The following is a 25,359-nucleotide window of genomic DNA, read 5'->3' as shown; positions in this document are numbered from 1 at the left end:
TTGACCACTGGATATACATCACTAAAGTTGTGTTTGATTGAAGTTTGCATGCTTCGTGCATGAGAAAAACTTTTCATGGGAAAAAGGGTATTCTTAGTTTATAAACCTGAATGTTCCAATTTCCCTGATTTGTGACTTTCTGTTGCTGATGATAGCAATAATGTCTCATCTGACTCCATATGAATAATATTTTTATTTTTCCAAAAATGAAATGTAGAAATAGCAACACAGAACTGTATAAAAATCTTATGGTGCATCTTTGTCATTATAAACATGTTAGGCCACCCCTAGGAAAGAATCTCAGCTCTTTTTATTTGGAAGCTTCTCTACATACTTAACAAGCCATTTGCTTTCAAATGTTTTATCTGCATGGAACACGATTGCTGTAGTAGTTGACTATTTGAAAAACATCTCCCTGATAAATCTATTCAAACTGCATGTTGATAGTGGGTAAAGCCCTGAGCTCAAGTGACCAGTGGTCCTCTTCCCCTTTCTTGGTTTCCTACTCATTTACCTCTTTCTCATCCTGATTTTTCCTTTCCTTCTTGACTTATTCTCATCCAAAATAGGCTTTGAGAGAGGAACATGTCACTGGCCAGAGGCTCAAGCCAACTTCTTGCAGGCAACATTTGGGATTTGGCTAAAGGCTATAAGTTGCTTGCCTACCCTTAGTTCATTAAATGAAAAGTATTATTGCTGGTCTTAGAGCTACTTTTTAGCAGATTTAAGTGGTTTTAAGATTTAAGTCCTACTGATCTTGGCTAAATATTCCTTATAGAGTTTCTCTATAGTATGATGCATTTATAGGCTCAAGAAGCTTTGACTGCTTTTTCTTCACTCATGGTTTGGGATCAGGGTTGAAAATGATTGAAAGAAATCCCCAGCAACTTTTTTTCCACACTGTCTATAAAGTTGGGAGGGGGGGACATCTCGAGTGTATTTGGGGAAAACTGTTTATAGAGCCAAATATATCTACTAGAAAAAAACCCAGCACCCTTTAGACAACTATTTTTTCTGATATTGCTGTACTTTGCTCCCCTTTGCTCCTTCTTGGTTTATTTCCCTAACTCATTTGCAGCTTTCAGGCAAGGAGATATTCTTGCAAGGAGTTGGAATGCCAGGAACTCCCACCTGGGGAGTTGATAACTGATACCAACTTATCAGCCAAAGACACATTAATGGCTTCTATAGTGATACACCAATGACCCTAGGTTCAATATATTGTGAACATCCTCATTTTGCTTGATATAAAACTCATTGCCAATCATAGACTGTCAACAATACTCAGATAAGTAGTTTGATGCAGCATAATGCAGCTTTTTGTATTCTTAAAACAATAGTCATTTACTGTAGTTATATCAATTTGTATGCTACCTCAAAAATAACTGTTGCATTGCAAGGATCTTGATGTTGCATATATTTACAAATATAACTCCTGGCATGCATACTGCACATATTGACTGCCACTGAAACATAATAAATTGTTACACAAGCCAAGATAGTTCTGAATGTTTATGTTTATCAAGTAATGTATCCACATTCAGTAACTATTTAAAAGAAAATAGATGAGCTTGTATTGATTAATTTCTGGAAGCAATATCAGCCTTGTGATATTGGGAAGCATTTTAACACATCAAAGTTATCACCTAACCATTGAACAGTGAACAAACCAAAGCAAAAAACGGTTTTATAAATCTTATTTGTGGGAAATGGTGATTTTGGGAAGAGTTTCATATCCTCTTCTAGTGTTGTGCTAAAATAATAAAAGATCACAATACAAGTAAAGTCTTTCTTTGCTTGTTTCTGTCCAGAACTAACAATTGCCTTGCTTTGTTAAGAATTTCCCATCTTTTCCACAGATTAATATAATTGTCTTTAGATTTTTTTTTAAATCTCAGGACTGTTTGATCTTCATTAATTATTGCTATTGGTTGGAATTAAGCTTGCAACAAAATATAAGAATAGTTATTTGGGCTTTAATCCAATTAGTAAGGTAGCCAATTATAATCCAAAATGAAAAATAAAAATAGTAGAGAGTAAAAAGCCCAATGGTAAAAAGCCCAATGATAGTAAAGGAAAAAGGAAAAGAAAAAATTCTTCAGGTTCTTCTGGACCTTAATCCAATTATGAAATAATCAATTATAATCCACAATAAATGATAAAAATAAGAAGAAGGAAAAAGCCCAATAATAATAAGAAAAAAAACCAAAAGAAAAGTGTCTTCAGGTTCTTCACACCTTAATCCAATTGAAAGATCTCAATAATAAAAAGAAACCAAAATAAACCAAGAACATGGATAGAAGAAGCAAAAATCCCAATGAAAAAAAAGAAAAGAAAAAGAAAAAAGAGAAATTCTGAGGCTTTCCCTTTAAAATAAAAAGCAAAAATAAAAATATTGCAAAAATAAAAGTTTACAGTAAAGCTGTTAAGGAGGGGTAACACAACTAAAAGAAAATAGAAGAAAACACACTGCATTTTATTTAATTATCCAAAGCTCTTATTATGACTCTCTTCTCCACAAACTTCAAAGCCAAGCTTCAATTCTATTAGGTAACACAACACTGAAAAAAGAAAAGAAAAAGAACTTATGCAGCCTAGCGTTTTCTTAAGTTATTAAAATATTTGGAAAACAGTAGTCTTCATTGAGAGGGGCTTCCTCCCCCCTCCCCCATTTGATCCTGTGAATAAAGAAACATTTCAGAAACACTTCATATGCATATATGAAAGGATATAGTGTGAGGACACACATTCTGTAATAATTTATAGGCTGTTATATAATGGTTCAATGACAGAAAACGATGTAGCCATAGAGAATGTGACATCATGTGCTACATTCTATCAATGACTTTTGAAATTCAAGATAATATCTTGAGAATGACATTGCTGGTTAATATTAGTTATGCTTGATGTACATTATATTGCCTTTGTTTCCTGAGAAGATCATGCTGCCAACACATGATTTTTCAGACTAGCTATAGAACAGGGCAAATCATCAGGGTGCTATTAGGTAACAGGCTGAGCTCAGTTGCTGACCATTGCTTCTTATGGTGATTATGGCTTTGTTAACACTCTTGCCATCATTTGGATTAAAATTTCTGGCAGTGCTTGCAAATATTTTGCAACAAATACATGGACTGCCAAATATTGAAATAGAATTGTACTATAATTGGGTTTAGAGGTGCAGCTGGGACTTCAGATGTTGTTAGGTGGTCTCTCATTTTATGAATATCTGCATATCCAAGACAAACCAGGTGCTGACATAAGGCCACTATGCTCCTGCCAGAGCCATCAAATTTTGCTACTCTCTGAATGGTGATTTAGAGCACTAGACTTTGAGCCTAAATCCCAGTCATAAAGGGTTGACTATGCAATATAAATTCATGCCAAATTTGGAAAAGAACTTGGATTCAAAAGTGGCCAATCTGCTAGTTTGGCTTCAGATTTATTTGACAAAATTGGCGGGGAATACAGTGGTTTGTGTTTGGGAAAAGAAATTGAAAATATACTGTACTTTCTAAGGTCAATGATTTACAAATATCAGAAATCCATTATAAGGTCAAGAAATGTAAGATTTTTTTTTTAAAAAAATAGTATTTTCATATTAATCCTACTACTCATTAATAACTGGTAAAAATGCTGTGATGATTATCATTGTTAAGTATCTTGTTTCACATATGCAAAATTAAATTGTAATACTTTATTGCAATAAAGTAATGAATAATTATATTAAATGATTACTAAGGAATTAAATCATGATATGTAAATTCATTGTTCCTTCTTTTATAGAACCTAGTTTTCTGTATGCTTCCTTTTTTCTAATATTGCCATTATTTTCCTACAAAAATGGACTTGGATAAATTTGTACTTATAATATCACTACACCTGCTACCCAGCCTCCTTTAATTCTTTTAAAATAAGATATACCCACATCTGCAATCAATCATGAGTAATTATGTGAATAGACAAAAAAGAAGATGGGTACACTTCAAAATATTAAGCCTACAAATTAGGCCAAGAGCACGGAAGCTCTTGCAGGAAGCTCCAGCTGGCCATGTGGCATGGGGTATTTTATGTCTTCGTGGGTCCTTATTTCATTTTGTAGAAAATAAAATAATTTCTGATTCCATGCTTCCTATAAGTTGTTGGTTATAGGAGAAGAGTGATTTTTTGTGGCCAGCTCTCTTTTAGAGAAATGTATTTTATTTATTCTTATTCCTATTATTCTTATTAATATTATTTACCAATCTTTCCACTGAGGAACCACTTCTTGGTTTCCACAGTAACCCAGGATCTCCTGGGACAGTTTATAAAGTCAGCTGTTGGGGAAAAGCTATGCTGTATAAGTCACTTTCTTGATGCATGCCCTCTTTGAGTCAACGGGCTGCTAAACTTAGGATAGGCTTTTAGCCTGTATCAGAATGGTTTACTCAGTCTCGGGTTTTCTCACTGCCCGTGCCTGCATAGCACCACGAAGTGGGGGAGAACTACGCAGGGGTGGGATTCTACCAGTTCACACCTATTTGTTAGAACCGGTTGTTAACATTCTAAGCAGTTTGGAGAACCGGTTGTTAGAATAAATTACTGGCCTAATCCTGTAAGGAAGGCAGGAAGGAAACATTCTGGTGTTGCTTACAGAAACTGCCTCTCCGTCAACCCTTATTACATTCTTGGCAGGACTAGACTTCCTGTCTCAGGAACCTCTCTGGAGTTTTTTTCCCCTCTCCTTTGCTGGTACTTTGCTTGCGTGGAGTGACCAATCAAAGTCACAATGGCACTGAAAAAAGTGACTTATGACCATTTTTCACACTTGCGACTGTTGCAGCATCCCCACAGTCATGAGAGGCTAGGCAAGGAGATGCGTGCCTTGATGTAAGTGATGTTGAGTTGGCCACACCCAGCCAATAACATAACCACAAAGCCACGCCCATCACCTAAGCCACGCCCAGAGAACCGGTTGTTAAAAATTTTCAATCCCACCCCTGGAACTACGTATCAATAATGCCCACAGTAAAGATGATGCCAGACAAGTGAAAGCACAGTGATAATGTCAAAATATTAATTCATTATCAGTTCAGTTTCCAACAAGGACAATTGAAACAGCATCTGAACTGCAGATGCAAAATAGCAATCTGATCAAGATAGGAATGAAAGGGATGAATCAATCTCTTTCTCCACTCTCTGCAGTTACTCTAATGTTCTTTTTAAAAAGAAACATACATAGACATTGTGGTGAGGCAATTAATGCCGTATCTAATTTAGCCATTCGTTGCTGGAATGAAAGCAAGTCTCTCAGTCCAAAGACTATTCTTAATCTCCAAGGTGGGGAACATATATAAGATTACCAGGTTTCTCTAACTCTTTTATAATATTTGACCTAGATAAGAGAACAAGGAAGAGTCTATTGTATAATCAATATGCCATGGAACTTCTTTATCTAACAGAACTGTTGTTTCAAACAGATACAAATTTTGTCCTGGGTAATGCGCAGATAGTGGATTGGCCGGTTGTATACAGCAATGATGGATTCTGCAAGCTGTCAGGATACCACCGAGCAGAAGTTATGCAAAAGAGCAGCACCTGCAGGTATTTCAGTACAGGCTTATTTACAGTTACAGGTTTGTATTTCTGTAAAGTGACTGGTAATATTTCTGTGTTCTTCATCAAGCAAAATGAGTCCCTTGGATTTTATGTGTGCTGTCGAGATCAGGGAAGGAGCAACATTCTGGATCTTTTCTATCTTCCAAGAAGCTTACATATAAGGTGTTCCCACCTAAAGGAAATTGCGTATGTATCTTCAAGTCAATCTTGATTCCTGGCAACTACTTCTTGACAAGATTTTGGAAGTCTTTTGACCTTGACTCCTTCCTGAGCTGAGAGAGAGTGATTGGCCCAAAATCACCTAGCTGGCTTTGTGCCTATGGCAGGACTAGAACTCACATTATCCTGGTGCCTTTACCACTACACCAAATTGGCTTTCATTTGCTCAGCCAGAGTTTTGTAACAAGTTACAGGGTTGAACTAGGATTTGGAACCAATTTTTCTTAAGGTACAATCTACAATGAGTCTTGATTTCCCACTGATAAGTCATACCTGTAGCCCTACCTTCAAAATGTAGTACTCATCATATGTTAAATTCACAATCCCCCTACATTCCCAGATTTTATGGCTCATACGTGTCATAAAGTTCTTAATGCATATGTATTGAGCTTATTCAGATGAACTTCTGACCTAGATTTCCTAACAGAATAGTCGTACTTTCTTTCTTTACTCTCCCATCTTTTACCATACTATTAAATGGTATAACTGTAATTAACTCCTATGTTAAATACTATTGAGGAGCAGATTATGCAGTTTTACATTCTTGTGCTTTGTAAAATGCCATGTGTATGCCCACAATGACATGTGTATGCCCACATACCCTCCTTCCCTTCCTATTTTCTCCTTCCCTTTTCAGTTTGTTGTGCAGCCATATTGTTCAGTCTAGCCCTTTACCAACTGGATTCAGATTTCACAGTGGAGTTGTTAATATTAAAAAAAAAGTTTCTCTCAACTTGCTTCAAAGTGGGCATATTCAAGTTGTTTTCTTGCAAAAGTCTGGAACTGGTTTACTCTTGCTTTCTTCCAAGATATTTTTAAATATCCAGACAGTGCTGTGGGACTCCTAGGTGTTTATTTTAACCAGAGTACTAACCATACTGAACTTGCTTTCGCTTTTTTGAGGTTATCTGAGGTTATTTAGGTGCTGCTGCTGTCAAAACTCTAAAATCAGTTTTCTGGGAAGAGGAGAAGATGGGATCTTTGCTACTCTTGAAGAAAGAGTGCAAAGTTAATTCCCTGTGCCTAAATAAAACACAGTATGAAATTGCTGTGCTAAACTCTTTGTCCTAGCTGACTCCTTATTTCTTTGATTCTTCCCACCCTTCTCCACAGTGGGTAATGTAGCACTACTGAGCTAAACAATTATTGAATCTCCCTTTTTACACCAATCAGGTTTTTATCTTTTCTCTTGCTATGAACTTAATGTAGTTTTGTAGCACGTTAATTGCCACTACTGGTTGCCAAGAATCTTGGGGAATTACACTTTTGGGAATTGTCAATAATCTTCTATTTGAGCATTCCATAGTCTTTTGTCTTGAAAATTGAATTCCTTAGTTCCCCAGGAAGAAATGGCTTCTAAGGAGTGCACATGGAGTTGCAAATACACACAGAGAGAGATGGCCCAGCTAAAGGAAGCACATAATATGTAGAGTCAGTATTTATTGTGAAATTCTCGTCATATAATGGCTTTCAGAGAGGAGTCTCTTCTTCTAGTTCAGCTGTATCCAAAGACACCCAAGGAGACTTCTACTCAGGATAGGATTTCATCATAACCTTCCCTCCACACTATCTATATCTCTTCTGAAATGTCATCTAACCTCTACAACAGATTTGGGAAATTATAGGAGGAAAGGGGAATTGGTCCCACCAACAGAATGAGGTTTTGTAGCAGACAAATATCATTTAATAACCTCACTTAACAACAAATTGTTATTATGGTTCTTATATTTTTAAAAAATATTATTGAGCCTCTCAGTGTCAATTGTTGATTGGAGTGGCATGTAAAACAAACCAGCCAATCCTATTCTCTGTGAAAGTGAGTTCGGAAAGAGTACTCAAAGAACATTTAATACAATTTAAGTCTGTTGTGCCTTGAAGTCTTGCTTGTGATTTTCATCTGCCTTATTTTGTTTATTTCCTTGCAGTTTCATGTATGGAGAGCTGACAGATAAAGACACAATTGATAAGGTTCGGCAAACTTTTGAGAACTATGAGGTGAACTCATTTGAAATCCTGATGTACAAGAAAAATAGTAAGTTAACTTTCTGGCTTCTTTTTCAACAATGTTTCCTGAAATGGGTTTTGCCACTGTTGCAGGAATGGCTCTTGTAGGTATTTCTCTCCCTGTTCTTTTTCATGAATAGTTTCCCAATGACAGGTGTAGTTCTGTCCTATTAAGAAAACAAGCAGGTTACATTGGAATGATTTTTGCAGTGCTAATTGATTTTTCTACTTTTCACTCCAAGATGAATACATTTTTTTCACATGGAACACCCTTCATATCCAATGATAAACTGGAAGATCGAGTAACATTGGTAAGGCATATGCTAAGACCTGGGCTACCTGGAACTTAGAAGTTCATCCTAAGATTTCCCAAACAGCTTTTACTTAGGGAAAAAGATGTATAAAACAAACTGAATTCTTTCCCCCAAGAAAGTAGCTTAATCATTCATTTCTCACATTAATTCTCTAATACAGGGGTCTTCAAACTTGACAGCTTTAGGACTTGTTGACTTCAACTTCCAGAATTCCTCCTCTAGTCATGTTAGCTCAGGAATTCTGAGAGTTGAAGTCAACACGTTTTAAACTTGAAGACCCTTGCTCTAATATAATTATCCAATCTCATATTTTTCATACTCATTCTGTACCTGCCTCTCCCCAACCCCCAGTTGTCTAGTAGAGATATCAAAGATACTTGCCATGGAAACAGTTTCCCAGAGGGATCAGTGGTGGTATATATTCCAATCTCTTCGTGTCTACTTCCAGTTAAAAATCTACACAAAAAGCCTCTTCCTTGGGAAGGCCACATTTGGAAAAAGAATCCATAAGTTTTTGAAAGTTGTCCTGCATTATACTAAAAAAAGAAAAAGAACTTACATATGTATATGTATATTTAAAATGTTTATACAGATAATTTTTGTAGCAAATGATATTGGAACATTTCATGTAAAACTAAATATATCTTATGAGATTTACATTGATAACCAAGTACGTTAGGAAAAGCAATTTCCATTTGGAATTTCCCATGATGGAAAAAAATAGTTGATTCCAGTTCATCTAACATTCTGATACTGCACGAGTCAAAAAGAGGGCTGTGAAAATATTTACAGACCCCTCACATCCCGGACATAAACTGTTTCAACTCAAAACAACGTTATAGAGCACTACACAAACACAAGAGCAGTTTTTTTCCCGAAAGCCATCACTCTGCTAAACAAATAATTCCCTCAAAACTGTTCAACTATTGCAAAGTTTGCACTACTATTACTCTTAATCTTCTCATCACTCCTTATCACCCATCCCCTCCCACTTGTGATTGTACCTTACGATTTATATTGACTGTTTCCTAGTATGATTTGATTGCTAATTGTACCCTATGACTATCATTAAGTGTTGTACGTTATGATTCTTGATTCTTAACGAATGTATCTTTTCTTTTATGTATACTGAGAGTATTTACACCAAGACAAATTCCTTATGTGTCCAATCACACTTGGCCAATAAAGTATTTTATTATATTCTATATCACCTTTTGCTAAGAAAAAGAACCAGTGAATCCTGGTCTGTTGTGCCTCTTTACTTCTCTCCATAAACTGGTAACAGAGTTGATTATTTCCATGGCTGTTTATTTTAGCAGAAGGTTTATCCTCTCAGGCAAGTTGTCTTTCACAGTAGTATAACCACTGTGTCTAATCTTTTGACTGAAGAACCCGAAAGAAACTACCAGAGGTTCCTGGCATTTGCTAGCATAAGAACTACAAATTAAAAAAACTGCTTAGGGATAGAAAGAATGAGAGTATATCAGCCTTCCAACTTAATTAGCCCTGACTTCCCTGCAGTGATCACCATAAAGTCTCAGCTGTAATGTACTTATGTGAGGAACTTCAAAATAAGTTACACATCACATTGACTAGTAGTGGCAATCTGGATACCCTGTTAGATTTGCTTGGCCGTTTTCGAAGATTCAGCACAACTCTTACAAGAACTGTGTAAATACTCAGCATTGTACCATTGCCAGCCCTATTGTTATTTTTATTTAATTTTTTTCTCTTTCTAGCCTATCAGGTTATAGCAAGAGATGTTGCCAACTCTGAGACAGCATTCTGGAGTCCTATTGCACGAACCTGTTCATTGTCAATCTGTAAGAAAGTCCAGGAGTATCAAGAGAAGGATTTATTTGTACTCTACAATAATCTTCCACATCATACTTAGCATTAAAAGCTGCTATAAACTAAATCAGAGCAAGTGAATTGGGGTTATTGGCAGATCAGAAGCCTAACAAAAACATCGCATTAAAAGTGGTTGTTGGACCACATCAAAGAATATCTAGTTCCATATTATTTTGCCAGAGTCTCAGTAGCTGCACAAAACATATACATTGTTCTGATCATATTTCCTCACAATTGATTTCATTAACTAGAAGTATGTGGCTTCAAGTTTGCAATCTATCCAAGTTGGTGACCATCATATGGAGTAGAAAAATGTAGTCATGTGGAATACTTCTTTTTATCTGACTTGCTTTTTGTACCATTGAGTTTTATCAGAAGATGCCATATTGTTACATTTTTCATCCAACCATACAAAGTTTTAACCCCATTATCACATAGAGTTAGAGCCAGTGGATAAGGTGGGAGTGTGTATGGTTATAGTTTTTCTTGTTGGCCATTGCAAGTTGTATTTGGATACAAATGCTGAAAAGTACAAATGCTGAAAAGAACAAAGAATAAATTAGGCCAGGACAAAAGCTTCCACTGAAACTGAAGTTTAAAATGAAATAAAAACAAATGCAATTAATTACTTCCCATGTATATAAAAATATATTTTTGTTTAGGTATTCAATTTCTATAACCTCCCAACTCAACAAACTGACTCCTATCCCATCATATTAAAACTTGCAATTTAGTGGCAGCTTTTGGAAGAGCTATGGACTTAATAATAGGTTTATGCATTTTGTTATGCATTGGACAGAGCTAGGGAAACTAGGGAAATTACCTACCCAATACATACCTAACTGTGGAAATTCAGTTTCCACAGTTACATATGTATTTAGACTAGTCATTTTTTCTCAGCCCACCTATCTCATAGGATAATCATTCTGAACAATAACCTGGCAGAAGAGAAAGTACTATGACTGAGCAGAATATATATGAATATATATCTTGCTCAGGTCATCTGGTGGGCTTTAAATTGAATATGGAATAGAAGGGAGACGATACCCAGAGGCATCCTAAAAACATAAGCCTGGAGTTATTATAGCTCACAACAAGGAATGACGTACTAAGAAAGAAGAATTTATCAGGAATACACCAGGAGAGTTATTAAGTAATGGAACAAACTGCGTCTTGGACTCATGACTGTTCCATACTTGCAGGTGTTCAAGCAAGGACAGGAGAACCAATTTTCTGGGATGGTATGAAGACTTCAGCCGTAGCATTGGATAAGAAGAACTCCAAAGACTTCAATCCTACAATGAGTTCCTTAAGCCCTGTACCAGCTACCCCACAAAATGGATTCAATGGCAAAACTCATAACATCTTTTAAGATGTCCAAAATGATATTCAGGGGGCTGAAGACATGTCAAATACTAATCCCAAGAAGCCCCATATCATAGTTTTAGTCTTTCCCTAGAGCGGTTAATCCCTAATTTATATTCCTGTGCCTTAAACACATTCAGTTGTAAAGGATTTAGGTAGGTAGGTAAGTAGATAGAGATAGATGATAGATAGATAGATAGATAGATAGATAGATAGATAGATAACAGTATGATGTACAACATATCCCAAATGCAAATACCATATATGGGATCTCACATTGGATGCAGTTAACAACATTAAAATTGAACAGTGCTTTACTTTGAGTGTTTCAAAAGGCAATTCTATCTCTTATGTTAGCAGCATTCAGTATTGTGCTTTACTATGCCAATATAATTAAGAGAAGTATTATACACTTTTAAGCAATTTCTGTCAACTAAAAAAAAATACTCATTTTTAGTAGCCTGAGCAGTCTAGATAATGGTGTCTCAATAACTAAGCCTGGAACACCCCAAGGCTGAGAAGCATAGATTAGTATAAATGTATCCTATTTTATTGTCCATATTAATGGTATAGTATTTCAATCTGCTGGGGATAGGGAAACTAATAGATAGGTTGATGAATACTTTCCTTTTAGAAAGATCAATACAGAATATTGTTACCAACTTTGGTTATAATTTTCTTTAATACACAAAGGGCTTTTTTAACATAACTTTTTCTCTCTCTCCTCATCACAACTTTGACTACTTTATATATGTTTTTAATGTAAATTTTTTGTAATCTTTTTTAGCATAATTCCTCTTAAGTTCTTTGTTGCATAAATTTTCCCAGTTTAAGGCTGATTTAAATTTGTAATACCCTCTTTTGGTACATGACTTACCCATTCTTTTTCAGATGTATTTCTTTCATGTTATTTTTTTGTTTGTGGATTTTGGATCAGAGCAAGATGGAGAGTAGTGCACTTTAGTCAGTGCTGATGTATCTATTTGGGCAGATTTTTCAAACTGTTCCTCTTAGAATTCTATGACAGAAAATGTTAAGGATGTGTGTAAACTGAAAAAGCATAATAAAAATATTAATTTTTAAAAATTACATGGCAGGTTTTATGTTTAACCATTCCCACGAATGGATAATGTCCATTATACTTAGCGCGTAGTAGGTTTGGGCATTGGAGTGTGACTTCTAAACCCAGCATTCCTGGCTTATGCCTAGTATTTTGGAGCTTTCATTTTTGGGGGTCCAAAATAGCTTAGAACAAAGTTGTTTCGTCAAAAATTAGAAATATCTTGGTTTATTTCAGGTGCCCCTGGTTCCCAAACACAGCAATGATCTATCATAGAACTGAAAAATATAATTTAAGTCAAAGAGCTTGAAGATGAGGCAGATTTATGAATCAACAAGACAGAAGTTTATACTGGGTGTGGATCTTAATCCAATCCAGAAAAAAGATCATTCTTGGCCTCTTTCTAGAGGATTTTTGTTAAGCTCTCTGAGTTCATCTTCAATCCAATGTTTTTTTCTGGCAGATCTCAGCTCTGTAACTAGAAAAACAATGCCAGGTATATAGAATCAGTGACCTAATTTACACGTTATTCAGAATTAGGATAGTCTCAGTGAAGAAATCCCACTTGTTTACCACAGAATATACATAGCCCTCTCAGTGTGTCTGTTTGACCCCAAAATCTTTTTAACAGTTGTATTTCAGCGGTGGTCTTTTATGACGTGAATTTCTGCAGTCTATGATTGTGACTGAAAATCAGTTTTAAAAGTGCCATGACAGAAATGTAATTTCCCTTAATGAGCATTCCTTTTCCTTACTCCCTGTTTTAGTCTCAAACAAAATTTGAACATTTTTGAAACCCTACAAAAATTTTAACCTTTCTTCTGTATTTAGGCTACTTTTATAATCATAGAATGTGGGAAGAGCCTATTTCTTTGTGTTCTGATTCCTCTGTTGATCATCTGAAGGGCAGGAGTATGATTCTGTTGAAAGGTTGTGCCATTGGAAAAATCTTTATATGTAGTATCTTCAAGCAAATGATGTAGTGTGGGACAACTCTGTTCAGTATGGAGTCAGGGCAACTGAATGGAGTTGAGTGTTTACTGGCTGGATGCCCTTCCTATTGCCAATGCAGAGTTTGCAGCTGATATTTACTCGTTGTGCCCAGACTTTCCGCTACCTAGAATTGAACTCACAGCCTCCTGATTGTGAGGTGAGAGCTCTACCTCTAGGACACTGCACCACTCCCACTAGAAATGGAAGAGGAAGTATGAGTATTTCAGGGAGAAATCAAACCCTCAGCTACTTTGTTTAAAAGAATAGAATAGAATCGAATACTTTATTGGCCAAGTGTGATTGGACACACAAGGAATTTGTCATGGTGTAAATATTCTCTCAGTATACTGAGAGTATACTGAGCGTATCAAATTAAAATATTAATTTGTTATATGAAGATATATTTTTCTTCATGCAGAGATACATTTTCCATGGAAAGAAATGTCCAGACACTCTTCCCTTGGCTTTCAGTCTAAACTAGTACCATTCACAAAAACAGTGCTTTGTCTGCCTTAGCCTTTTCTCCAGGTCTGTGCTGTATGGCTATCCAGCTTCTTTGGGATATGTGTATTTCTTCCATGAAAACAAAATTCTTATGCTGAGAGTGATTTTAGAAATTGTTTTGAATCAGTTTCCCGTTTCTCTTTGATTTTATCCAGTGGAGAAAAGATATGTAAAACATTAATTATCCTTTTTTTTCCAAAGCAGTTTTTCTTGCACATTACATCTATGTAAATATCTTCACAACCTTAATGTAATATCTGTAAATATCTTCATAAGCTTAATGTTTTAAAAAAACTGTACTCATGCACAACTGCACATGAAACTATGCTTTTTTAAAAAAATAACTTGAAATGACAGCCAAAGTGGAGAGGAAATTAAAACTCTGGAATCATTAAATCCCTTTGCAGGCTGAATTTATGAAAAATCAAACCACACTAAACTACTTGAAATTGCAGAATTTCATTTATTATTCTGCCAACTTTTGAACACGACTTCTATTGTAGTTTTACTGGTTGTAAGAATATGTGCTTATGGTAAATAAATATATGACTTTTCTAGCTTTGCCTATTTCCTCTCTAGTGAAAACTAATGTCACACAGCATTGGTTTTTCTTTGCAAACACTCTTTTATTTCTTTTGTTTGCAAAAACAATGCTATAGTAAGATGCTGTTCAGTTTTTATGTTGTTGACCAGTTTTTTTACATTGCTGTCTCTCCAGGGACTCCTGTTTGGTTCTTTGTGAAAATTGCTCCGATTCGAAATGAACAGGACAAAGTTGTTTTGCTTCTTTGCACTTTCAGTGACATCACAGCTTTTAAACAGCCTATTGAGGATGACTCATGCAAAGGTTTGCTATTTACTTTCTCTGTTGCATATGAAATATAATTTGCTTTGTGTAGAGTTGTAATTGCAGGAATGCTCTTATCTTGATGGCAAACCTCAGGTAATGAAGGTTCCAAAGCAAATACAACTCAGGCAAACAAAATCACTAATGCAAAGAAGGATTAGAGAGAGGAAGTAAACATTTGTTAGACTTTAACTAGAGATAATTAATTGTGTTAATTACTATGCTAAACAGTAACGAAAGCTAAACAGAAACTAAAGTTAACTAATGTTAGAGGAATACTAAAAATGTGTATAAATGTAAGACTAGACTCCAATAAAGTTCATCATGATTCATTTGATCATGATCAAACACCTCGACTGCCTCGTCATTACAACAGCTTTGCATTTCAAAATGGAATAGTTCTCTTTCAAAGATGTTTTGGTTTTAGAAGATCTGTTAAGAATACGAGTGAAGCTAGTGAAGCTAGTGCAATCTGACTCTGAAGGTTAAACGTTTTTTGAAATACACAGAAAACTACTGCTTCTGGCCTATACTCTTAATAATAATAATAATAATAACAACAACAACAACAACAACAACAACAACAACAACAACATGTCAAGGCTATGCCAACAAGGCCTCCGACAGTTCTTTCTTTTCTTTCAGATGTTAACAATTGATGGAACCAATGGCAAAGCCATGAAAATTTTCTGATGATATTTCTTGCAGATCAAGGCACTTGCAGCCGTGATCAGCAGGTTCAAAAGCTATCAGCTAAGGCAACATTATCCTTTCAAGTTACATCTCCATGTCTTGGACCTTGAGATTGTTTTTGAGATTGAAGAATTACATTTCCTGGTCATTCCCTAGAACAGATCATATCCCAATCCAATGCACTTCCCTTGTGACTATCTTTGTGTTTCTGTTAGGCTATACAGTCTTTGAAACCTCATATAATATTCCTTTTTTTCTTGCGTTTTTTGTTTGTAATGTAAGCAGGATCAATTGTGAGATTACTGAAAACAACTGAGATCATTATTAGGTAATTTGCGATGTAGACTAGAAACTGGGAGAGTTCTAATCCTGCCTTTAGCATTAAAGTCAGCTGAGTGACTCTGGGTCAGTCACTCTTTCTCAGCCCAACTCATTTCACAGAGTTGTTGTTGTGGGGCAGGGGGTGGGGGGAAGGAGGAAGAAGGAGTATTAGGTATATTTACCACCTTGAGTTATTCTTAAAGTAATAAATTCATGAGGGGTCTGCTCTCTGAGCTTGCTTGTTTTCTTGCAGGCTAACTAGATAACATCATCATAGTTAGGGTAATAAAATGTCTGTAAGAAAACAAGCAAGCTCAGAGAGCACCAAGGACCCCTTATTTCAACCCTGAACTGCAAATATTCTCCTTTATTAATCAATTCATTTTGTAAACGCAACCCTTCTATTCTGAAAAAAATAGTTTCTAAAGACTATGCCCTCCTCACACCTCCCAGCAATGAGTAATCCAGGTCAAATTACACAATACTAAAATAGGGCTATCCCCAAATATTTAATCTTGTTTTCTTCTGTCACACTTTGTGAATCGTATGGGGCTTAGATTGGGGTGTGCCCTACCAGTAAGACTTAGGCTACAATCAGTAGGGTTAGGTCTTTCTGTTGCACTTTGATGGAATTATCAGTGGCAGTTAGCATAAATCTGTAATTTCCATACAACATTGTTGTATGCTATATAATAAATGCTATTGTCAAAGTAGAAACTGTTTTTGTTGCATATATAGATCACAAAAGTTAGATGTGATATTTGACAGAAAATGACAGTAACCTATTATTTAGAAATGGCATGAGAAAGCAAAGGATGAAATTAGATTGCCTCCCCCATAAACAATCTGCTTGTTTGTTCTAAGGCATTATCCATTCCAGACATAATAAAAAGTCTAACATTTAAATAAATCATATGTTTCTATTTATAGTTTCTGTTGTTGTTACATAAAACATGAATTGGTTGGCTTTAAAAAGCTACCTGATGCTATTTATTCATTTAAAACATTTATATTGCTGTTCATCTTTCACACAACTCTGGACAGTTCCCAATAAAATAATTTTAAAAACTCTAAAATAAACTCAATTGAAAGAGTAAGCACAAAAACCTGGTACCAATCCATGCAAACATATCACTGTTTAAACTCCCAACACTTGGGAGATTATATAAGCTAATTAATTCAATCAACTATAAATTGAAGAAATTTACTTTTATATTATTAGCCAAAGAAAACCATGATAAATGAGAAAATATTGGGACATTTCCAGCAAGAATACTGAACTCTAAGAAGATTTGGCAAGACCTTGGGAAATTTTGGCACACATTAATTAAAAAAATAATAATATGGAGAATTACCATACTGTATATACCAAGTAAACTAGAGGTGCCATATTATCGATTCCTGGTTCAGTATCCCACAATTTAGGTTGAGCTGTCTGCTTCATACAAGACAAAAACATGCCAAAATCTCCTCTATAAATACCTTAAGGACATTCTAGAGTATTTCAGGTTTGCTTGAATTGTTTACTGCTATCTATAGTGCCACTTCCTGAAGGCTGAGTAATGAACATAGTTTGCTGAGTGCTGGCAGTATTATTGAGCTGAAGATGCAATGGCTGAACCCTAACAACTTAAACACATACTAATTCCAGTATTTGGATTAATGGTTGACGAGTTTAAGATGAATTCCTATAGTCAGAGCTGGGTTCTGAACTAATCTTTGTCCAAAAGACCAAATTCAATCTGCATTGAATGGCAGTTCATGAATGGCTGTTTAGTGTTAAGTCTGCTTAGATCAACCGCTAAATTTCTAATTAGCCACTTAGGGTAAACATGCAGCCATAGTGACACTGCAGAAAAAGACGTTTACTTAAGATATTTTGGTTTAAGGTTGTTTATTGTCCTATTTATAAGTTTGATTTTTAGACATTTTTCCCTCCCTTCAATTATGTATGATTCCCAGGGAATGCATGGAGTTCAGTTTTCATGACAAGATTTTTCAGAAGTGGTTTGCTATTGCCTCCTTTGTAGGGCTGAGAGAAGATGACTGACCCAAGATCACCAGCTGTCTCTGTGTCTAAGATGAGCCCAGAACTCATATTCTCCCAATTTCTAGTCTGATGCCTTAACTACTATACCAAAATGGATATTTTAATCTTATTATTTATTCTTCGTAAACCACCAAGAATCTTTTGGATTATGGCAGGATAGAAATGAATAAACAAACAAATAAATACCCGATTAACATCTAAAATGTCAACATTTTTGGAAATAAGGGGACTAGGAACATGGTCTTCAAGTGAACCAAGATCCTTCCCTATTGATTAGAATTTTTAAAGGAATTATTGAAAACAGCTGTTTCATAGAGTTATGAATGGAAAATCTGGGAATAGATTTTTAATTTTACAAAACAATATGCTATATTTTGATACTGAAGTGTTATGTCTCACCTGTACAAACAAAGTAATGTCCAAATTTCCAACTGAAACACAAATAAGCAGGCAAGTCCGGTAATTACAGGGTTAAATTCCTTAAGCCGATAACATTCTTGGCAGTCTCACGCAAGCTGTCTGCCAAGTCTGATAAGGAAGCAGGAACATAAATCACAAGCTGTCGCCACACACAGGATAATTCTGAAGCTTCTCTCACTAAATAACACGTTGTCCTGAACAAGAACCCAGAGCTAACACACCCACTTTTATTCCCTGTGGGGCGTGTCAGTCCCTCATCTCATTCTCTGATTTGTCCTTTCTTTCTGCGTTGCATCTCATGCTTTTGCCTGCGTCTTTGCCTCACATCAAACCAACATTCCTCAGCTTGATCCTCAGTCAGAGGCTTTGATATGCCCTCCTGGTTATCTGCCGACACCTGAGGCACAACCAGGGAGGAAGGTCTTGCTGAAGAGGAAAGTCCTGGGGAGGAAGGCAATTCCAAATCCTCTAACAAAGCAGGCTCAAACCTCAGAGCCAAATCCTCCTCTTCCTCATTGTCCAAGTCTGTGTCCTCTAACAAAGCAGGCTCAAACCTCAGAGCCAAATCCTCATCTTCCTCATTATCCAAGTCTGTGTCCTCTAACAGAGCAGGCTCAAACCTCCGAGTCACAATATTGAAGTGTAGCTGAGATTCACACAATGGATTCATGTTTACTTCCCATAATTTCAGGCCATCTTTTATCATCAACTACCTTGAACTGCACCTAAAGCATGTTATAATCTGATCTTGAAACTTCAGGTTCAAAACCAGCTTTTGTATAACATGGATGTGAAAGCCTTTTTTTTTTATTAAGGAAAAGATGTCCATTACACTGGACATTTACTGACAAGTCCTGTAAAACCTTGGCAGGATTTACTTCAGAATAAATATGGCCAGGATCAGGCTGCAAAGTGCCCTGAAGTGCATTGAAGAACCGAGTTCCATAGTTGTTTAGAACAGGGGTACACTCTGTAACACGAACTCATGGACCAAATCACATTTTAATGTCATCTTTCTTGAAATTTTTGCTTTTAATATCGTATCGATTCAATAAAATAAATTTGAAAAAGAAGTGTTTTCTTGACATTGGCTTTTCGTGTCACAGAAAAAGTTCATTGCATTTTTCATCTTGCCTGGACGATGTGAATAATCAGTCCCTGTCTACTTTCTATAGAAGAGAGATAGCTCTGTCTCTCCTTAGGATTCTTTCCTGGTGTGTTACAATAAGATTAAGTGGATGTAAACAAGAATTCTGCATTCTAGGATGAAGTGGAACATCCTCAGTTCTAGTTCGATTATAAATGTTTCTGATTCTGGCCTCCCTTTTGAATTTCCTTTATTCATTATTGCTGTTTTATATCCATGATAAAAATGTCTATTTCTGTTCTTCTGCAATATCTCTTATCTGGACCAAACAATGCTTTTCAAGGACTTAGTCAGATGAAAGTACAAAGATACTAGGCTGCCACAGGGGAGCTCTTACTTTAAATATTGTCTTATATTTGCAACCCTCCTAACAATTAAAGAGCAAGAAGATCCTTTTAAAAATTAAACAGGAATGCCCCCCTCCACAGCCACTTTGTGTGTGTTTGTGTGTGTGTTGTGCATAAATAAAATATTAGTAATAAAATAGACTTATTTTCACTCTACTCTTTCCAAAACATAATAAAACAAAATATAATCTCTCCAAAACAAAACAGACACAATAAAAAATACCATTCAAGTAAGCTGGTTTGTAAAATAAAATATATAGTATATATAAAAACAATTTACTCACAACAATGAAAACAGTGCATAACAAGTGACAATGCTTAAAACAAAATAGCAACAACAAAACAAAAACAAAAAACCTCACAAGGAAATAATAGAATTAATATAAGGGAGCAAAAAGAACAGTACAGGAATTTCTTTTTTTAAAAAAAACCCTGCATATGCTATTCAGTACCATGGTCAGCGCCAACAGTTAGTACTCCTGTAGCATCTCAGACAGCAACATTTTATTCTAATGAGCGATCTTACTTATTTACTGGTGTTTGTAGATATGTAACCAGTTTGTAAACACTGTACACTCACATATGTCCAAATGTGTGGCAGTAGAAGCATGCTCACAGGATAATTGCTAAAGTGAGTTTTTTTACATAGTAGGAGGACAATTTGAAATAAAACTTTATAACTTTTCTGCATTCGAATAATGAATTATTCATTTTAATTATGCAAAAGGTAGCTGCATGAGAATGCCTAGGACCAGATCTTCACACTCAAAATTCATTGCTTATTACTGCTTATTATTGCCCCAAGGGGATGAGGGATAAGCTATTTGGCCTTTGTTGTTAGTACTTTTCTTAATTCAGTGTAAATTCACTGCATTGTTTTAGGTCAAAGCCTTTTTTTGTTCAAATTCTGTCGAACTGAAGTGGTGGTAACTATTGTGTAATTTCTTTAGGTTGGGGAAAGTTTGCTCGTTTGACACGTGCACTAACAAGTAGCCGAGGAGTCCTGCAGCAGCTTGCCCCCAGTGTGCAGAAAGGAGAGAATGTTCACAAGCATTCCCGTCTAGCAGAGGTAAAGTCTTGGTTTCGTGTTTCTACTCCATCTGAATGTTATGAATGTTGTGATAACTTAAAGAGCATCCACTCTGTTGGAACCAATAGCTTCCCTTCAGAAGTGTTACCTGCTGTTGGGGAATCATCTGAGAGTTAACATTCCAAATCAAGGAGATTTAAAGGTCCATGGTCCCATAACACGGATCCAATCGTGAACTGTCTGTTAAAGGCAAGATGAACAGTTTTACACTTTACCTTGGAGCTTCAGTTGGAGCTGGGCTGCTTTGGAAGACAGGTTTGAATTCTGGGGCTCTTTAAATCAGGGGTTGCCAACCTTTTGGACCTCAGGGACCACCAAACTCATAATTTTAAATCCCGCAGACCAGAGACCTTGGGAAAATCCCCTCAAAAGTCTGCAGGAAAATTCCCCACCCTGTTTTCCTACCGATCAATCATTCTTTATTTGGGATTGCAGGATACCTTCTCCAGCTCCGTTCTCAGGGGGGGTGGAGAGAGAGAGAGAGAGAGAGAGAGAGAGAGAGAGAGAGAGAGAGAGAGAGAGAGAGAGAGAGAGAGACTTACTTACTTACTTACTTTTTGGCTTCATCCAAGGAAAGCAGCAGAAGCAGCAGAAGTCTTCCTTTCTCTTCCCCAAACTCCGCCAGAAATGAGTCTTTGCTGGTGCAGCCTCTTGGAGCAGGATGCCTTGCACAATCCCAAAGACTCATTTCTGGGTGAGTTTGGGGGAGAGAAAGAAATACTTTTGCTGCTTTCCTTGCATGCAGCCAAAAGCAGAAGAAGAAAGAAACAGAAAGAAGCAGCCCAGTGGCCTGGTGAGGCGTGTGGGGCAAGTTCCCCCTCCACCCTTTTCCCCCTCCCCTCACTACCTCATGTTGTTTGCAATGCAAGGGACGCAAGCCTTGTGTTCCCACAGGCCATGTGGGCAGCACAGCCTTGTGTTCCTGCACAGCCTGGATTAATTGCTTTGGGGGTACTTGGGGGTGACACTTCTCTGCAGACCACCAAAATTTTCTCACGGACCACCACTGGTCCACGGTCCACTGGTTGGTGACCACTGGTCTAAATGATACTAAGCCCTCTGTAACTAAGAAACATTTTTTCCCCTCTCCAGCTTAAGACTCGGTTGATTGTCTTTTCCTTCTATACCAGTTTGGAGCTGAAGATGAGAGTGGGCAGTTTTCTCTTACCATAGATTTAGGCTGCGTCCCAATGTTCAGTACCCCCTGGTTCATTAAACTGATGTTTTAAAATGCTTCAATAAAAGAACTGCTTAAACTTATTCAGTGAATAAAAACAATTCAGATACAAATTGGATGCTCTTATACAGTAATTCAAACATATTGGTGTATTAATCAATGCATTCTATAGGAGTGTAATTTAAAGTAACAGATCATGTGCCCCACATGCTATTTGCACTATAAGAGTGAAAGAAACCTACTGTAAAAAATCTAGATTTAATTTAGTTTTGCCATGTACGAATGCTGCTGTTTCCACCATTGAACTCACATGTTAACCTTTGGATTATCTGATAGAGAATACAATTGAATCAAAATTTCACAGGTAGGTACAATTCCCTGTTAGGCCAGAATATTACATTTATGAGGCTGTAGTGGTATTCCATTGCGTTCCTTTTTATTATCAAATGAACAGGCAAGCTGCACTGATTCTTCCCATAAAAGCTGTTTTATGTACAATCTTCCACAGCTAATCTCTTTCTACATACTTGTTTTTTTCCCAACACTGGAAGCAGGTTATAAAATTTTTGCATGCAGAATCACTATCCTGTCTTTGTAGACTCCTTTCAAAATCCTAGTAGTGCCCTACTGATTAGTTCTGTGCCAAGACTGTTAATCACTGGAATTACAGTTGAGATTGGAGTTATAATTCTTTTTGCTTCATTCCTAGTTATTCCCTTTGCAGTTTTATTTCTTGTTATTTTGGATTCATTCTGCCTAAGCTTGTGAACTGAGACTGGATTGTGTTATAGCATAAACTGTGTTATGAGCTGTATTTGGGGCACTTAATAGAAATATGATACTGCCATTTTGTGTGGGAGAACATATAGGCTGTCTTCCCTGATGTCATCTTGGCATTCTGTTTTTGGCATATGTTAATTGATGTTTCCTGTTTTGGAAAAATGTGGGTGTTATTTAGTGAGCAACTTATGAATAACAACAGATTTTGGGGGAGTATTGCAACATTGCCTCCCCTTCCCCATGATGCTTCAGCTATGCTTTTCATGCTATTACTAGAAAAAAAGTTCAGACAAAACAGTAGCCTACTTAGCTGGAAAAATTGATTAACATGGCTACAATATTTCTTTGCCTGAAATTGGTGATATATATAGCATAGCTTTTAATAAACATAGAATTCCCTTACATGCAAACTTGGGCATATATATGGGTTTTGGAACTGGGCTTATTTGCTTAGTTCAATCTGAATGCAATAAGTGTTAAGATCTGGTATAAATTGTTTTTGTATGTGACACCTCACTTGAAGGGGCCTTTTGGTTTTTGTTTGACAACTATGTACTAACTGGTGGTGCATCTGACAAGACTTCATATGAAATTAAATTAGGACATCTGGTGAGTTAATTATAAACAATAAAGGTCAAGATTATGTTTCTGCACATATTAATTGCCAGTTAAATATTGCACTCATTATTTCAACACCACTGAGCCAAATTCTATTAGAATTCATCAGGAATCAACAGATGTTGCAAAGAAAACCCAATGGGGAAGAGGGAATCAAAAGAAATATGATTAATAACAGTAATAGCAGTAATAATAATATGTATCCATCTTGCAATTCCCTTTTTTGGAGAAAATAAATTTATGTAAAATACAGACATGAAATAAGATATAGTAAGCAAAAGAAATTAAAGGCATAAATTAATGAACATATACATAAATTTAGTTTATAATTATTATACTATAATCTAGTTTACATCATTCAGTATGTTTATCCATACTTTTTTATCCTTCAAATCTTCTTTGATTTTACTAGATTCATTTCTTGCCTTTGCCTTCAAATTTCCCACTTTACTTTTCTTTTATTTGCAAATCTCATCAACTTTATCCATCCATAATTTTCCGAATGATTCCCTTTCCCTTGATGCTATTCACTCTCCCTTCATATTTTTGTTTTGCAACTTGATCCTTGTTCATACTTTTTATATGGTCTAACTAAGTCAACTACTTCTTTCCATCTGGTTGTTCACATTTCTATTTAATCCATATTCATTCCATACTCAGTCATCCTTAACTCTTTCTCTTTTTGTTTTCTCATACCCACTGCTTAAGTTACTCTTTCCCATTGTTTCCATAACCCTGAATTAAGGTCCAACTTCAGACCAAACGTATCTAGCTTCTACCACCTTTGTAAGACCAAATTTCTTTATTAGTAATCATTTTCTTTGCCTTGCCTTTAATGTATCTGTTTCTTCTTTCGTTCTTGTTAAAAAGTAGCATCCAAACTGGAGAGAGAATGATTTATACATGCTAATGTAATTTTTAAAAAAGTTTTGCAAACTGCTCTGCAATTTTTTCTAAAAAAGATTTTTCCTTAAATCAAGCTTAATTCCTGATGTCTTCATCTATCTATCCATTGTTTTTGGTAACAGAGCTTATAGTATTTATATTTAATCTTCTATCCAAGCACTACGTGAGAACAATTCTGCTTAGCTTCCAAGTCCAAATAAATTAGCCAGGTGCTATTACCTACTCAGGTCCTATTAACATACTTTGGAAATGACTTGAAAGAAGTGCTTCAGATCTCACAAAGATGTGAACACTTCTTCTCTAGTCATCAAAGCCACCCATTTTTTCTGGCTTTTAAGCAAGTTATGGCTATTTTAAGAGTCAAATTATTATTCAACTCCTTAAAGCAGCAACAGCATCAGAAACCTGAACAAAATAGTGTTTTGTAATGAATAGCAAAGAAGTGCTGTGCCTGTGTGAAGTCCAAAGGACTTTTGCATAATTTTCAAACAGTGTACATTTTCAAGCAGCGTGCAATTCAGCAACAGTGTATAATGTTGCTCAATTGGGCCACCTGGCAATATTCTTTCATAGAAACTTTCAGATGCAGAGCTGTCGTTCTTACAGATGTTATTTAACTTCACTCCTACTTGGATTCAAGTTCATGTATTCATATTTGTGGGAAAATGAAATACATCCATACGTGACTTGCTCCGCTTTATAGTTCAGCTTGTAAAAAGAATGCTAATATAAGAATAATGCCCACACATAGAATTGGAAAATAAACTACAAATCTATTTGTAATAGATTTATGAAATTCAGTGTAACCTTCAATAGATGGCTGCCAACATTCCCAGGAACAAGAAGGAACCCTGCTTGCATTGCTATACCCATTCATGTTTCATTATTTTGGACAGTTTTAATTATTATTGTTTAATGATATGATTTTTTCAGAATTAATACAACAATACCCAGTATACAAAAAGCCAGAAATATATAACCAACATCTTGGTTCTTCTTCTTCTTTTGAAATACATTTAGTATTGTTCTGGATTTTAAATGCAAAAGAGGATGCT

The 25,359-nt window shown here is 35.9% G+C and overlaps 1 protein-coding gene across 1 annotated transcript in view; it reads left to right on the top strand.

The window, feature by feature from the left end:
• Nucleotides 1-25,359, top strand: part of KCNH1 (potassium voltage-gated channel subfamily H member 1) — a 127,068-nt gene that overhangs the window by 19,803 nt on the left and 81,906 nt on the right. The window contains exons 2-5 of the mRNA XM_026683017.2: nucleotides 5,460-5,583; nucleotides 7,743-7,849; nucleotides 14,627-14,755; nucleotides 20,684-20,802. Of these exons, the coding sequence (XP_026538802.2) occupies nucleotides 5,460-5,583; nucleotides 7,743-7,849; nucleotides 14,627-14,755; nucleotides 20,684-20,802 (479 nt within the window). The remainder of the gene's footprint in view (nucleotides 1-5,459; nucleotides 5,584-7,742; nucleotides 7,850-14,626; nucleotides 14,756-20,683; nucleotides 20,803-25,359) is intronic.

The sequence above is a fragment of the Notechis scutatus genome, chromosome 1 (genome assembly GCF_049901735.1).
Source record: "Notechis scutatus isolate UNSWTSFEM ecotype Mainland chromosome 1, rNotScu1.2, whole genome shotgun sequence".
Taxonomy (NCBI): Eukaryota; Metazoa; Chordata; class Lepidosauria; order Squamata; family Elapidae; genus Notechis; species Notechis scutatus.
Note: the sequence above shows the minus strand (reverse complement) of the source record. Positions and strands in the feature narration are given on the sequence as shown.